The sequence below is a fragment of the Gymnodraco acuticeps genome, unplaced genomic scaffold (assembly GCF_902827175.1).
Source record: "Gymnodraco acuticeps unplaced genomic scaffold, fGymAcu1.1, whole genome shotgun sequence".
Lineage (NCBI taxonomy): Eukaryota > Metazoa > Chordata > Actinopteri > Perciformes > Bathydraconidae > Gymnodraco > Gymnodraco acuticeps.
The window spans coordinates 84,591-101,251 of NW_022992290.1; the positions used below are offsets into that span (position 1 = coordinate 84,591).

At 39.3% G+C, this 16,661-nt stretch overlaps 1 protein-coding gene across 2 annotated transcripts in view; it reads left to right on the plus strand.

Moving 5' to 3' along the window:
- The first annotated feature begins 313 nt into the window (after positions 1 to 313).
- LOC117540925 (SLAM family member 9-like) overlaps positions 314 to 16,661 on the plus strand; it is a 133,938-nt gene continuing 117,590 nt past the window's right edge. Inside the window, exons 1-4 of one of the 2 annotated variants that reach the window (XM_034207880.1) lie at positions 314 to 487; positions 1,019 to 1,092; positions 2,124 to 2,801; positions 7,884 to 8,021. In XM_034207880.1, coding sequence (XP_034063771.1) covers positions 1,044 to 1,092; positions 2,124 to 2,801; positions 7,884 to 8,002 — 846 coding nt within the window. In that variant the 5' untranslated portion in view covers positions 314 to 487; positions 1,019 to 1,043 and the 3' untranslated portion in view covers positions 8,003 to 8,021. Of the gene's footprint in view, positions 488 to 1,018; positions 1,093 to 2,123; positions 2,802 to 7,883; positions 8,022 to 16,661 lie in introns of those variants that run through there. The other variant, XM_034207879.1, reaches the window with a different exon arrangement.

Here is a 16,661-nt window from a genome sequence, read left to right on the forward strand (position 1 = left end):
ATTCCCCCAGCAAGATCTAATTAAAACAAGTCAAAGTATAGTCTGCCATAATATGTCATTGTAAAGTGTGTCATTAAGAAGTCCTGTTATTATCATCTGCCATAAAATGTCCTGGTGTTGTGGGCCATAAAAAGTGCCATGGTATAAAATCATAAAATAAGTCACAGTTAAATATGTCGTAAAGAATGTCACTGAAAAGTCATAGTCGAGTATTTTATGAGAAAACAACAACAACAAAAAAAGCCCTGGCCTGTATAAGGAACATAAGACTGGCCTTCATTATTTGATGGTTGTTTGTTTTGCCAGTGCAGAATATGTGCTGTGTGAAGATATCTTTTACATTTTACCACAGGTATCGTAAGTTTGGTATGCAGTCATGGAAAATGCGAGAGGTGTGAAACACAGAGCTCTGACAAAGGAAGTGGTCATGGTTGTTTGTGCAGGACACCAGCTAGAAGAGTTAAAGTAAAGCAACACATACACTAATGTGAGTAATAAACAGTGCAAACTACACCCTTTATTGGGTTTATATAATGTATTGACACAAATGTAATGTTTTCTTTTCCATCTTTTGCTTCATCTGGTGCAACATACACCAACTGAAATGAAAAGTGCCTTGTTAATCATCCTGTAATTGACTTTCACATTAAAATCTGCTTTCTTGACAAACTTTTGAATTAAAAGTTAAATAGGTATTTATCAAAAGGTATATCAAGACAGAGATTAGAGAGGAACTTTGAAAAAGAGAAGTTATGGGGGTTGTTACAGGAAAATATTTGTGGTGTGTGTGTGTGTGTGTGTGTGTGTGTGTGTGCGTGTGTGTGTGTGTGTGTGTGTGTGTGTGTGTGTGTGCACGTGTGCGTGTGTGTGTGTGTGTGTGTGTGTGTGTGTGTGTGTGTGTGTGTGTGTGTGTGTGTGTGTGTGTGTGTGTGTGTGTGTGTGTGGTGTGTGTGTGTGTGTGTGTGTGTGTTAGGGCAAAACAGGGCACACACTGTAACCTGTGACATTGTGTTTTCAGGCAGGGCAACTGAGCAGAGCCTGTCATGTTCATCTTCGTGATTCTGGGGCTGCTGGTCTGCTCTGAGGCACAAGGTAAAAACCTGTCTGATAAAATGTTAACAGATGCAGCAATAGACGTCTTTAGTGTGATAAATGCAAGTAGTACCATAAAGTTATTACAGATTTCTATCTTGCGATAAGTGATACATAATATGTCTGAGAAATAGCCTTCCTTTGTTCTAATTATTTATCAACCAACCATAACTCCATGAATTGGGACGAATAAAAGCCAGAGTAAAGCAATCGTATTTCAATTAAATTCTTCCACTTTGTTAAGAAGATACACAAGTGAACTGTTTTATTACAAAAATGTAAAAATAACCAGCATCCCTGTGATCTTAGAGTTTTGTAAAGTTAGTTAATGTGTAGTAACATTTTTTTTGTTTACATTAATTCATCTTCCAATTCTTCAAAAATAGCCTTTTTTAGGGGAAATTATGAAGGAAACTAAAGAATTGTTCGCAATTCTAAGAATTAAAAGCCAATACTTTTCAATAAAACAATTTAAAAATAAGCTTGAAGAAAAATAAAATATTGTCATAAAACCATCGAACTGAACTAGGCGTTTTTATAATGTGAATTATTTTGAGCTTTATTGGTGTGTGGGTGAGAGTCGGGAAATGAAGGACGTGGAAGAAAGTACCATGTTTTTCAGAGGAGACAGTGTAAAAACTTGAAAAGGTATAAATGTGTCTGTGATATCCTCGGGACTGAGTTTCCCCATACCAGGACCCATTGTGTCAAGAGTTATTAGTAGTAACTAAGCAGGAGAAGAATGGTCAAATATGTTATTATTACATGTCTGTTTACTTCCACAAGAGTTCTGACCATATTAAAGGTAAGGAGAGACAAGTGGGCAAACAAATAAATGTTCTTCACTTATTAAACTATGATGGCTATGACTATTACTGTCACTGGGTTGAATGTTAAGTTAGTATTTGATTATAATCAGATATTTGTCATAAATAAAGTACGCAAATATAGTAACATTCAGAATTGTTACAACTGTCTAACACATACAGTATATTGTGTGTGATATTTACTGTATGATGTCTCTACTACAGGGATCAGTGCTGGGACTGTGTTTGTGCTGAAGGGAGAGAATGTGCTTTTGAATGTCACGGCAGCTGATGTTCTTCAGGATGTTTTTAGTTTTTCATGGACATTTAATGAAAAAAGAAAGAAAGTATTAACAGTTAATCCTGGCAACAATCCAATAGTATTTCCTGATTATTCTGGAAGGATTGAGTTTGCTGTGAACAATTTCTCTGTGGAATTGAAGAATCTCCAAGAGGCAGACAGTGGAGTTTATACTGCTGTAGTGACAACGCTTTCAGGAGATGTAACAGAAGCAGCTAAATACAAGATTAAAGTTCAAGGTAGGTTTGTTAACCTCTCAAACACTGATAGTTTCAGTGGTCTTGTTTCTAAAACTCTTCACCTGCTTCTTCCCTCCTCAGATCGAGCGTCTCTCCCTCTCCTCACAGTGAGCTCTGTCTCTGATAACTCTTCCTCCTGTAGCTTCACTGTGACCTGCAGCTCACAGGACTCTCACATCAACAGCACTTTCAGGTGTGACAACCAAACCTACAGTCAGGAGGGAGGAGAGCGGTCAGAGGGGATCCCTGATACTTTTCTCCAGGTCCACCAATCAAGTGCCTCGATCATCTGTAATCATAGCAACCATGTCAGCTGGACAAACAACACCAAAACAATCAAAGATGTCTGCCACCAGCTTGTTGGTAAGACTGAAAGAGAAACTACTTCCTGATAATAACACACAGTTTGGAACTTAAAGTTTAACAAAACTTCTTTGTGAATTAATAACCCGCTCTGTCAGGCTGCAGGTATTAAATGTGAACTTAAAACTACAAATAATATCATATCTGTTGGAAACTGTCAGCTCTCTAAATGCAGAGGTGTTCATCAGTGGCCCTCTACCGCCAGTCAGAAGAGGAGTGGAGAGATTCAGCAGATTGTTTGCACTGAACACCTGGCTTTCAACTGTCTGTATTGAACATTCTGTCAATTTTATTGACAACTTTAACTTTTTCTGGGACCGCAAACATCTTTGTAAGGCAAATGGAGTTTGTCTGAACAAGTCAGGAGTGAAATTGTTTATCTCTAACGTATTCAACTGCCTACGTCATCAATCTGTTCCCTCTGCCAAGGACAAGCAACAAGAGGAATCAAAACAAGAGAAAGACACAACACATAGTTCAGAAAACCTTGAAAATCTATCACTGCACCCGCCTGAGGAATGTCTTGATTATGGGAGACAAATGGAGGAGTCTCCACCGCCCTTCACCCCCCCTATCACCTCTGAGGATACTCTTCCTTCACCCCACAGCTCTCGCCCACCCTCCTGGAGATCGCTGAACACACGAAGGAGATACAGAGGGTTGACACCGATTCCTTCCTGGAGTTCAATGACCAAACTAAGGCGCATACCGCAGGGGTTGGCAGCATATCCTTTACCTCCGCTCCTCAACGACGCCCACCAAAATCACGCAGCAGAGACGCGCACCATCTCCCCCGTCTTCATCACCGTGCCTACGTCAACCACCTCCCCCCCTGGCAGCATGTCCTCTACCCCCGCAACCATCTCCCCCGTCTTCATCACCGTGCCTACGTCAACCACCCCCCCCCCCCTGGCAGTATGTCCTCTACCCCCCGCACCATCTCCCCGTCTTCATCACCGTGCCTACGTCAACCACCTCCCCCCCCCTTGGCAGTATGTCCTCTACCCCCGCACCATTCTTCCCCCGTCTTCATCACCGTGCCTACGTCAACCACCTCCCCCCCCCTGGCAGTATGTCCTCTACCCCCGCACCATCTCCCCCGTCTTCATCACCGTGCCTACGTCAACCACCTCCCCCCCCTGGCAGCATGTCCTCTACCCCCACACCATCTCCCCCGTCTTCATCACCGTGCCTACGTCAACCACCTCCCCCCCTGGCAGCATGTCCTTTACCCCCGCACCATCTCCCCCGCACCATCTCCCCCGTCTCCATCCCCGTGCCTACGTCAACCACCTCCCCTCCCTTCAAGAAAGCATCTGCAGTCTCCGAAGCCTGATAAGAATGTGTGTGTATAAAACGCAACAAACTCTTACTGATATGTGATGGGTCCAGGCTCAAGGGCGTATGGCACTCTCAACTCTTTCCAGGACATGTCGGGGCCCTGCCTACCTGTAGCTTTGCCGATATCTGTGTTGATAGGTAATAGATTAAGAGCGGTGAATCAGCTTAGAAACAGGAAGTGCTCAAACGTTTGTGTGAGTTTATCAAATGTAGCAGTGATTCCATGTCAGCCACAGCTTGTCACAAAACATCTTACTATTATTAAATGTCAGGTCTCTGGCAGGAAAAACATTTTTAATCAATGATTTAATCACTGAGCACAATCTCGATTTTATGTTTTTAACAGAAACTTGGATTGAACAAAATAACAGTGCAGCTGTTCTTATTGAATCAACCCCTCCCAACTTTAGTTTTATGAGTCAGGAAAGAATGCATAAGAAAGGGGGTGGAGTTGCTATTCTGTTCAATGATTCCCTTCAATGCAGGAAGACATCTTATGGGAACTTTGCTTCTTTTGAATATGTGGCCCTTCAGCTGAAATGCTCCTCTCGAGCTCTGTTCCTAAATATCTATAGACCACCCAAATACTGTGCAAGCTTTTTTGATGACTTTACTGAACTGCTGTCTATAGTGTGTATTGACTTTGACCGTCTAGTCATTGTTGGTGATTTTAACATCCATGTTGACAACCCCCAGGACAGAGGGGCTAAAGAACTGTTTTGTGTTCTTGATAGCTATGGACTGACTCAGCATGTGACGGAGCCCACGCACAATAAGGGGCACACTCTGGACTTAATTATCTCAAAGGGTCTGAATATCTCTAAGGTTGTGGTGACTGATGTTGCACTCTCTGACCATTCCTGTGTGTTCTTTGAGAGCTCTATTTCTGTTCACAAAATGTTTCAAAAAGAGGTAACCACAAAGCGATATTTAACTGAAAACACTAGGGAAATGTTTTCTCAGAATTTTTCTTCCACACTTACCCCTGCTAACATCTCAGTAAATGAGCTAGTAGATCATTCTAATTCAAAAATTAAAAATGTTATAGATGCCATTGCTCCAACTAAGGTAAAGGAAGTGTCTGGCAAGAAAATATCTCCATGGAGAAAGGCCATGACGTGAGAGCAGAAAAAAGAGAGTGTCGAAAAGCTGAACGCAGGTGGCGAAAAACAAATCTCCAGGTTCACTTTGAAATCTATAAAGAGAGACTTGGCCTTTATAATTTGGAATTGAATAACGCGCAACAGTCTTTCTTCTCTGACATCATTACCAAAAACAAAAACAATGCACGTGCCTTGTTTGCTACCGTCGACAGACTAACTAACCCCCCAGTGTCAGTAGCCTCTGAATTTCTATCCACCAGGGCATGCAATGATTTTGCCTCCTTTTTCACTGACAAAATTCAGAAGATCAGACAAGCAGTCAGTGCCTCTGCATCAGGTACAGCAAATGTGTCCACCTATGTCCACCTAATATCAATTCAAACACCATGACACAATTCCATCAGATGAATGATAAAAACCTAGACTTCAACTTCTGAAATCCTCCTCCTGCTGCCTTGATATTATTCCAACAGGATTTTTTCAAAGATGTTTTTCGTTGTATGGCCTCAGATCTACTTCATATAGTAAACAAATCTCTTCACTCAGGTATTTTTCCACAGGCCCTGAAAACTGCAGTCATTAAACCGCTCTTAAAAAAGAATAATCTAGATGCTTCAGTAATGAACAATTACAGGCCCATATCAAACCTCCCATTTCTAGGTAAAATCATTGAAAAAGTAGTTTTTCAACAGTTGAGTAATTTCTTGCATTTAAATAACTGTTTAGATGTGTTCCAGTCAGGCTTTCGTCCAAACCACAGCACTGAGACTGCTCTTGTAAAGGTCTTCAATGACATCCACTTAAACACAGACAGTGGCAGAACTTCAGTGTTAGTATTATTAGATCTCAGTGCTGCGTTTGACACTGTTGACCACAGCATATTACTAGACCGACTAGAAAACTGGGTGGGACTTTCGGAAACAGTTCTAAATTGGTTTGAATCCTACTTAAAGGACAGAAACAACTTTGTTGTTTGAGTTGACAAATATGACATGTGGGGTTCCTCAAGGCTCCATCTTGGGGCCTCTTCTCTTTAACATCTACATTCTACCACTGGCTCAGATAATGAAAAACAACAAAATAAGTTACCATAGCTATGCGGATGACACACAAATGTACGTAACAATTTCACCAGGAGACTATGCTCCAATTCAAACACTGAGTAAGTGCATTGAACAAATCAATGACTGGATGTGTCAGAACTTTCTCCAATTAAACAAAGATAAAACTGAGGTAATGGTTTTTGGAGCCAAGGCAGAACGTATAAAAGTTAGCGCTGAGCTTCAGTCTGCAATGTTCAAAACAACAGATAAAGCCAGAAATCTAGGTGTAGTCATGGACTCTGACCTGAGTTTCAACAGTCACATTAAAACAGTTACTAAATCAGCCTACTATCACCTAAAGAACATATCTAGGATTAAAAGACTAATGTCACAGCAGGATTTGGAAAAACTTGTCCATGCTTTTATCTTCAGTAGACTCGACTACTGCAATGGTGTCTTCACAGGTCTCACTAAAAAATCTATTCGGAAGCTGCAGCTGATTCAGAACGCCGCTGCTCGAGTCCTCACTAACACTAAGAAAGTGGATCACATCACTCCTGTTCTGAAGTCTTTACACTGGCTTCCTGTGTGTCAAAGAATAGATTTCAAAATACTGCTGCTGGTTTATAAAGCTTTGAATGGTTTAGGCCCAAAATACATTTCTGACCTCCTGCTAAATTATGAACCATCCAGATCTCTCAGGTCTTCAGGGACTGGTCAGCTTTCTGTCCCCAGAGTCAGAACTAAACATGGAGAAGCAGCGTTCAGTTATTATGCTCCAAATATCTGGAACAAACTCCCAGAAACCTGCAGGTCTGCTGCAACTCTGACTACTTTTAAATCCAGGCTGAAGACTTTTCTTTTTGCCGCTGCTTTTAATTGAACTATTCACATCTTAAACTGCACTGTAACTTTTATCCATGTATTTTTTCTTTTAATGTTTCTTTTATTATCTTTTCTTTTTAATGACTGATTTTAAATGCCATTTTCTTAATGTCTTTCATTTTTTGTAAAGCACTTTGAATTGCCTTGTGTTGAAAGGTGCTATATAAATAAACTTGCCTTGTCTTAAGGCAAAGCTTTTACTTGCCTTGCCTTAATTGAATGTAATGTGTTGAATGTTAATTGAATTGTTGTAAGGCAAGGCAATTAATTGCCTTGCCTTACAACAATTCAATTTGAAGAAACTTTAAAATACAAGATGAATTCAGATCATATTTTACGCATATAATGTGCTGTTTGTCTCAGAACCGATGTAGAACCTTTATATAAACATTTGAACTTGAATATTTGTACAAATAAATACAAACATATTTGAAGAACAGAATAAACATTAAATCAACATTACACCGCAACATGCCGTTTTACAATGCATGATGCATATCGACAGTCTGTAAAACTCAACTGCACTTTGCAGTGCAACTATTTTACAAGTATTTCACAATGGAGGACTCAAAGTACTTGCAAACTGTAAAGTAGTCAAACTGCTATCCAAATAAAGTAGTAATCACTGAGTTGCTGCTTCCACTCAGTGCGTCTCAGTCTGGATCTCTGTGTCGGTTTTGATATGAAACTCTCTGTTTGTTGTGTTTCAGATCCAGAGGGGTTATCTGTGTGCCTGGTGAAGACGTGTGTGTTCTCTGTGGGTCTGATCATCATGGTGTCTGCTGTCATCACGGTTCATCTCATGGAGAAGCTCAACAACAACAAATAAACTCATAGATCATGTTTAATCATCTGATTTGTCGGTACATTGCTGTTTTAGTATGTGTTCTTCTAATTAGTGTCTGAGTGTGCCTATTGAGCTGTTTAGAGCCATGTGGGACAAAACCCGATCCTGATATACTTTATTAATCCCCGTGGGAAAATTGTTTCTCTGCATTTGACCCATCCTGTGTTAGGAGCAGTGTGCTGCCATTTTGAACGGCGCCCGGGGAGCAGTGTGGGGAACGGTGCCTTGCTCAGGGACACCTCGGTAGCACTTGGTCTTGCCGGGACTTGAATTGGTGACCTTCCAGTTGCCAAGCCAAGTCCCTATCGACTTCGCCACCATGAAAATGGGATCTTACTAAGAGAGAACAATTCAATATTTAAATGATAAAATTACATTTTTTGGGTATCCTTTTGTTGAACTGTCCGTTTAAAATTAATTGAAGCATCAGACTAAAGAGGCTTTTGAAAATAATATTATATTTTGATTTAGGTCAAAATATAATATTTGTAAACCTGAAGAGTCAGTGCCAGTGCCTCACCAGCCATGAACCTCACTGCAGAAGCGTATATATAAACATCTAAGTTTTTTGTGGCCCACCACTTTTGTACATATAGAAACGCCACTGCTTACAATGTATCTACATGACAATTCATATTGGCTAACTCTTGATGCTTTGCAAGGAAAACACAGAAGGCAGCTTTCAAGAAAATGCTGCATGTTCTTGTTAATCCAATTATCAAGTAATTTGTTTGTAGGTCAAATCATTTTGTTGCTTTCAGATTAGGGAGGTTTTCAAAAAAACACAAATAACATTTTTATTTGTATGATCAAGATGTTAAAACATATTTAGTTTTTCTTTGTACAGTATGTTTTATGCTTGTTTACATTATTTTAATTAAAGCATTTTCTTTTACATGCAACATCTAGTAAAGCTTTTTTGTTCCTATGTTTCATTATCTATTATGTGTTAATGCAAATTAACAAATTACTCACATGTTTGTGATTTTTTTGGATTCTACTAAAGACTAAAGATCATGTGAGGCTATTTGTTTGCTCCACCTACCTTTACTAATGACCTAACCATCAGTAACCTACTGTAAGTATCTGATATTCATATAACCTAAACAAATTACTTTCCATTACTTTTGGGACAAATCAATATTAATGCAATGCAAATAAATACAATAAGGCTTTAACCCAGGTGTAAAAACAACAGAACGATGTAACCTTAGAAAAAAAATAAATAAATACATTTGTTTAGTTTCAACAATGGGTCCGCTGCTCTTTTTTACAACCAACATAATATGCTTTTTTTAAGTTCACTGCAGTATATTAATTAAGAGCGTTCACAGTATTTGTAACAAATCACCTGTCCACCCACTGAGCTGTCAATTAAAACATGAAATACACTCACATTATATGACATACACTGAACAAAAATATAAACGCAACACTTTTGTTTTTGCTCCCATTTTTCATGAGATGAACTCAAAGATCTAAAACATGTTCTATAAACACAAAATAACCATTTCTCTCAAATATTGTTCACAAATCTGAAAAAATCTGTGATAGTGAGCACTTCTCCTTTGCCGAGATAATCCATCCCACCTCACAGGTGTGGCATATCAAGATGCTGATTAGACAGCATGATTATTGCACAGGTGTGCCTTAGGCTGGCCACAATAAAAGGCCACTCTGAAATGTTCATTTTTGCTTTATTGGGGGGGTCCGAAAACCAGTCAATGTCCTCTAGGTTTTTATCAGTATTGGGCCCGTCAACTCCAATCACAGTATTCGGGGGCGGACCAGGAGATGGGTAGCCAATGACGTCATGGCAACCACACAGCTCATTTGCATAGAACACAGGCAAAACAGAATTAACAGGACCGGGGAGGTGGCGGCCGTAACAACATGTAATCGGTTTCTCTCAAAGCCTGTCGTTAAACTGTGTGTAAAATGTAGAAAAGCGTTCAATCCAATTATCTTCTTCTTGCCGGCATTGTCAGTAGGGGCTTGGACTGGGAATCGTAGGGTCGCAGGTTCAAGTCCCCGAACAGACCTAAAATAAGAAGTGTGGACTGGTACTTGGAGAGGTCCCAGTTCATCTCCTGGGCTCTGCCGTGGTGCCCTTGAGCAAGGCATCAGACACCCCCAACCCCCCAGAGGTTAAATGTGTGATAAAGTGGGTTTCATCCTCCTAAATCTCTTGTTAGGTTGATGCTAACTTGGATCAGTGGTTCCTGTTGCTCTTCAAGTTAGCTATAGTCTTTGAGAAATTCGTAAAAATGTACAAAACATCAAAATAGACTAATAGGATCAGGTGCATACAACAGACAGAAATTAAAGATGTACAAAAAATGACAAAACATTAACATGTAAAAAATTAAATACATTTTTGTCCCAGGATTGTCTAAGAGGAGTCAATCATTTTGTTCCCATTGAGACAAGGGGTCTGCAACCTTTTTGACCAAAAGAGCCATTTTGCTCCTTTTTCCAAAACATTTTTTTGTCTGGAGCCGCAAAACATATTTCATAGTTTTTTATTGTTATATCAGACAAAAACTACAGTTTTTTTGCATTTATTAGGCTATTTATTACATGATATAAAACTGTTAACCTCTAATAAGAAGCAAATAACTCTTGGGAGGCTGTGGCTCAGTGTGTAGTGTGCTGGACTTCGAATCACAGGGTAGCAAGTTCGAGTCCCACGGGGTCAGCATGTCGTTGTGTCCCTGGGCAAGACACTTCACCCCAAATTGCTCCTGTGGGGATTGTCCACAGGATTGAATGTATGTAAGGCGCTTTGGATAAAAGCATCTAACAAATGACATGTAATAATGTAATAAGGAGAATTAAAAATAATACACAGGCCTACTTTAAAATAAATTAAACACAGCACTTGGAGAGTCCTCTGCACATTTGAAGGAAAAATATTATTAAAATGGGCCCACTTTGAAATAAATAAAACATATAGCTGCACCCTAAAAAGAGTTAAAGGTAGGGTAGGTAAGGATGGAGAAACCAGCTTGAGTGCGCTAGAATTTGAAAGTACACAACCGGAAAAAATGTGCCTCTTCCTTCAGACTTTCTTAGAGTCCCTCCTCCAACACACACGAACGCGCACATGACCAATGAGGGCACGAGATAAGTTTGTGCACAGATGGAAGGCTGACAGGCAGGTAGATCATCCAGTTACTTTAGCCGGGCCGGCTAAAATGATTGGTCGTGCTTTTTACAGTACTACGGCTTCCACAGATGACATTTTTAATGGATTTGTTGTCAAAGCACTTTAAGATATTCATTGCTATCGAGATGTTAAGAGCATTCCATGGAATATAACAAAAAGTGTTTTCTGAAATAAATTACATACCCCATTGAATTATGACTGAAGATCGTCAGCTGTCTTCCTCTCCCGTGTTGTTCCTCGATACGTAAAGGCTGCACCACCGTTGACAACTTCTCTCTACATATCAAACATACCGGTAAACCAGCATCGTTTGCTGTGAAAGCAGATAACTCTGTCCACACAGAATTAAAAGTTAAAATTAAAGTTCCTCCGGTACTTTTCTTTGATTTATCCATAGTTCGCTCATCGAGCCGGGGGTCAGGTTATTCGCCTCCAAGAAAAGGCACTCGCGCGGGACCGTAGCAGGATTTGACGCATATTTTAGTTGACCTAATTAAAACCGTTTTGTTTTTTATTTATGTGTCACAGTATCACCTCAAAATACAAGATACGAAACATTTTCAACCATGCAACAAAATATAAATAGTCCTACAAATACTTTTATTTTATTTCTTTCTTATTTTTGTCTAAGCTCAAGGGAGCCAGAGCAGAGGGCTTAAAGGGCCGCGGGTTGCCGATCCCTGCCATAGAGCTTCAGAATTCATACACTGCAAGAAAAGCTGATGAGTAATTTCAACTGATCATTAACTAATCACAACTGTGTATTGAAGGTGGAGTTAGAGCACTTCTGGGCAGGGCCGGACTGGGACAATAAGTCAGGCCGGGAATTATATACACCCAGCTAGGCCACTACCAGTTTTTTGTGCCATTTTGCTGGATCTATTTGTCAATTGTTACAGCGTTGCTGCCCATAGTGATAGCCCTCTAAATCTACCCAAAAATAAACATGGACATGGGTTACTATTTTAAAAAATGTGCAAATCTATTTAGGAACCTATGTGAACATATTTTAAGTGGGGGTGTACCTCAAATTTGTTACTAACTGTAAAGCACTTACTCATCACTGTGCCCTGTATGCCAAGGCAGGTCTGCCTTCACTAACTGTACGGAGGCTCAGTCATTGGTACATGTTCATTTACAAAGCCATGTTGGGTAAACTACCTTTTTATATCTGCTCTCTGATCTCTCGACAAATTGAAAGTACATATTGCCTGAGATCTCATGATGTTGTTTTATTAAATGTGCCAAGTGCTAGGACTGTCTTAGGGAAGAAAGCTTTTAGTTGTGCAGCTCCACTAAATTGGAACAGTCTGCAAACATGTTTAAAACTGAGCACTTTGGTTCCCCTGCATCATTTTAAAACTCAGCTGGGTGACATGCTGTTTGATACTCATGGTACCTGTCACTGTAAATAGAGTTCGTAAACTGTACCCTGTACATTATGTTGTATGTCATCCTTATTGTTGTTCTGTTGTTTTTATGTTACATGTGTAACTAATGTCCTGCAGGTCACCCTTGAAAAAGAGATATTTTGATCTCAAGGGGCTTCACCTGGTTAAATAAAGGCTACAAACAAAAAATCCTATAGGGGGGTCCAGGGGCTCCCCCGGTAAGATTTGTTTTTAAATTTTGGACTTAAATGCATCAATCTGGTGCATTTTGAGGGGGAAATACACAAATACACAAGACTACTACACTCATATGAAACATAACTGTATACATTTAAATAATCATAAAATCATAACAACATGGCCATAACCAATAACATACCATATCCAATATGAAAAAACTGAAACTTGTTTATTTATTTGTTTTTGGTTCATTTATAGTGTGAGTGTGTCCTGAACTAGCCTCACCTGTCTCCCTCCTCTCCCCCTGCTCCTCTTTGAGGCAGCAGCAAAGACTAGTTTTAGCTCTCAACAAGTTTTAATAGTTTATCTTACCTTTTTTCACCTAGTTAACGTTTTTTAAAATTATTATTCATGCATATTTTACTAATCACTCCCCCCTCAAAATGGAAATATGTGTTTACATAAATGGTGACCAAACCGTTTGAGACCCACAGTGAACTTAGACTATGTTAACTATCTAAACACTCTAAAGTCCTTTACCTCACCTGAGCTGTAGTTATCAGTCTCTCAGTCTGACAGGAGAGGACTCTCCTCCACCTTGTTGTTGAAAAAGCTCCTTATATCCCTGAGCGCAGCTAGCTAGAACCAGATGCTAACAACAACAATACACGTAACCGGCGCGCGCGCTTTATCTCACTGGCTCGCGCCACACATACACTAACACACACCCTCCCGAGCTTGAATGACACACAGAGACCAATCGAGGGCTTCAGTGTATGATCTGTATGAAAGTGGCCCAACCAAGTCTCACGGCATTTCGTGTTCACCAACACGATTTGTAATCTATTGATTCGTGTTCACCAACACGATTTGCCCCTTTTTTTCGTGTTGCACAGCAAGATTTTAAAAGCAATGTATTTCTACTGCCTGCAGCACGTCTTTTTCTCCGGTCGGGTCGTGGGAGACCGGAAGCTGTGTGGTTCATAAAAACATGTTCTTACTCAATATCAAGCCACAATTATTGCTTTTATTTTAAATCGTATAATTTCGAACTTTTGTTGCCGTCTGTGAGGAAAATAAATGGGGCTCAGAGCCTCAGAATACGGAAATCTGTATTTTAAAATATTTTTTTCCTTCTAATTCGTTATTCTTTTCAAAATAACACACTGTTATATACTCACCAATAACACACAATTATCCTTGCTTTTATTTATTGGTTTAATTCCATAATCTCGGGCTTTTTTGGCGTCCGTCAGGAACTGAATTTCAAAATAAAAATAACCGGAAACAGACGTAGGCCTATAAGGGACATTTCGAGCATCATTGCGATTGTCAACATATCTGAGTTTAGGATGGCCGAAGACACTACACTACCCATAATCCCCAGCTATCGTTTAGGACTACAGTCCCCCGTAAGGTTACGCAGAGCGTCAAACAGCTGTGTGAAATGGAACGAAACCACGCCAGACTATCCAAAACTGGAATCGAACGCCCCCCCCAGAACTACACATGCTGGCTATTGTGTTTCGCAAAATGTTCTATGGGACGTCTCTACTGAACGTTTTCGTTTTCCCCACAATTAGTAGTTGCCAGTATTAAACACATTGGTGTTATCAAATGTAAAACATATAATTAATAAATTGGTGAAAATCGCTTGTGTCCATAATGCGCAGCATTAATATATACCCACATGACAGCTCATTGTTACTTTGTAATTCTACTCCACTACAATTCAGAGGTTAACCTGGTATTTTTACTCCACTGCATTTATTTGAGTTACTTTGCAGATTCTGATTAATTATGTGAAATATAAACAACCCTTAAATCAGACTTTAGTTACACCTGAGTAAAATTCAGGGAAGGTGATTGTCAAGTGCCAACAATCAGGAGAGATATTTGATAGTTGGTGCTTGAGAAGACTAAACATGTATCTGCAATTGACATGAATGGAAACGAGTAATAAAGTATATTCATTACTCGTTATTCTCTACTAATAGTTAATTAAAGACTGTATATTATGGCTATTTTGCACATCCCTTTCAAGATTTTCAAAGGTTTATTGACATATCATATACACAACTACGGTGTAGTTATGCAATGAATGAAACACTTGGGTCACAGGTTCCTCAACAGTGCATTACAAGACATCTATCAATATGTGTGTACCTCCACCATTAAACTGTCATATTCTGCACATTTCTTATTCTATCTACATACATAAGAGTATAATTCATATGTATAATATCAGTTAAAATAAGTGCTTCAACATAGTTAACATTGCAGGAAAGCAATATATTAGACGTTAAGTACTTTGTCAGGCTTAATATTTATCTGTAGATAGATACCCCCAAGTTGTTTTCTTATTTAAAAGAAGACCTTAATCTGTTAATTAATGTTTAAATAAGGGTTAATTCGTTTTTCTGTTTTGCACCTCCTCCTATTAATATCTTTGTACATTCTGCACTAAACTGTTTTATTGTAGAGATCACTTAGAGAGTATCTTCTTGATTTTTTATATTCTATATTTATACTTTCCCCCTATGAAAGTATGTACTCTTAATATGTTTTTAATCAAATATAACAATAATTCAATAACGTGCTTTAACCACTAGGAGGTGCACACAAGGTACACACAGCCATAATAACTTTGTATTATAAATGTAGGACACTTTTGTTTTCGTACAACATCTGAAAATGTGTAGTTTTATGCATGCTTTCACATAATTTTACAGGATATTGCTATACTATTTCAGACTCAGTATTTACATTCTTACATTCAAAGAAAATCAGTAATATCTTTAAAAACTACAGTCCTTTTATATCAGCTGTGCACCGTTATGGTGTAAATATAACCTATCTGTGAATTAGATCAAATGTAAAAGTCAGCCGAATTAGTGTTGATACTGCAAGGAGACGTATTGTGTGAAGAGAAATTGAAGATGTTGTTTAATTGTTGAATATATTTATGATCCACGTCAAGTATTCAGTTTCGGTGGCATTTTCTCAGTTTTTCCAAAGGTCTTCTCATCAGGGCTCTATAAATAAAGAACTACGGCAGATCTGTAATATACAATGCAGCCGAACCGTGTATTACAATGCCGTTATGTGATGACTTTCAAAGAGAAAAGCAATAGCGCTCGGAATTAAGTATTATTTTATTCTTTTAAAATGTTTTCCAGATTTCATATCATATAAACACCAAATCCCAGCATGCATTGCGGCTAAAACATCCAATAAGCGAGCTTAAAACCATAGCTGAGGATCTTGGGTAATCGCTCGAAATGCCTACGTCTGTTTCCGGTTATTTTTATTTTGAAATTCAGTTCAATCAATCAATCAATCAATCAATGTTTATTTATATAGCCCAATATCACAAATGTTACATTTGTCTCAGTGGACTTTACAGTTTGTACAAAATATCAGTATGACAATACGACACCCTCTGTCCTTAGACCCTCACATCGTACAAGGAAAAACTTCCGGAGAAAACCCACAGTTTAAAGGGAAAAATGGGAGAAACCTCAGGGAGAGCAACAGAGGAGGGATCCCTCTCCCAGGACGGACAGACGTGCAATAGATGCCGTGTGTAAATTGAAAAGATAATACATTTGCAACATAGGTAGTCCAAATGTTTGGAAATGCATGTGTGTATAATAGGAAGATGAATCCACGAGGATATCCATCCAGGGCCTATGATCCAGGACCACAGCCACGACTCAAGATCCAGGGCTCGCGATCCAGGACAGAGGAGCGCAGGATCATCCATGACTCCGGATCCCGGCGTATATAGACACCAAAAAGAAAGACATTTGGGGAAGCTGGGTTAATCGGAACATGAGAGTACACAGGTATAGACAGAGAGAAGGAAGAAGTAAGATGTCCCCCGACAAACTAAGCCTAT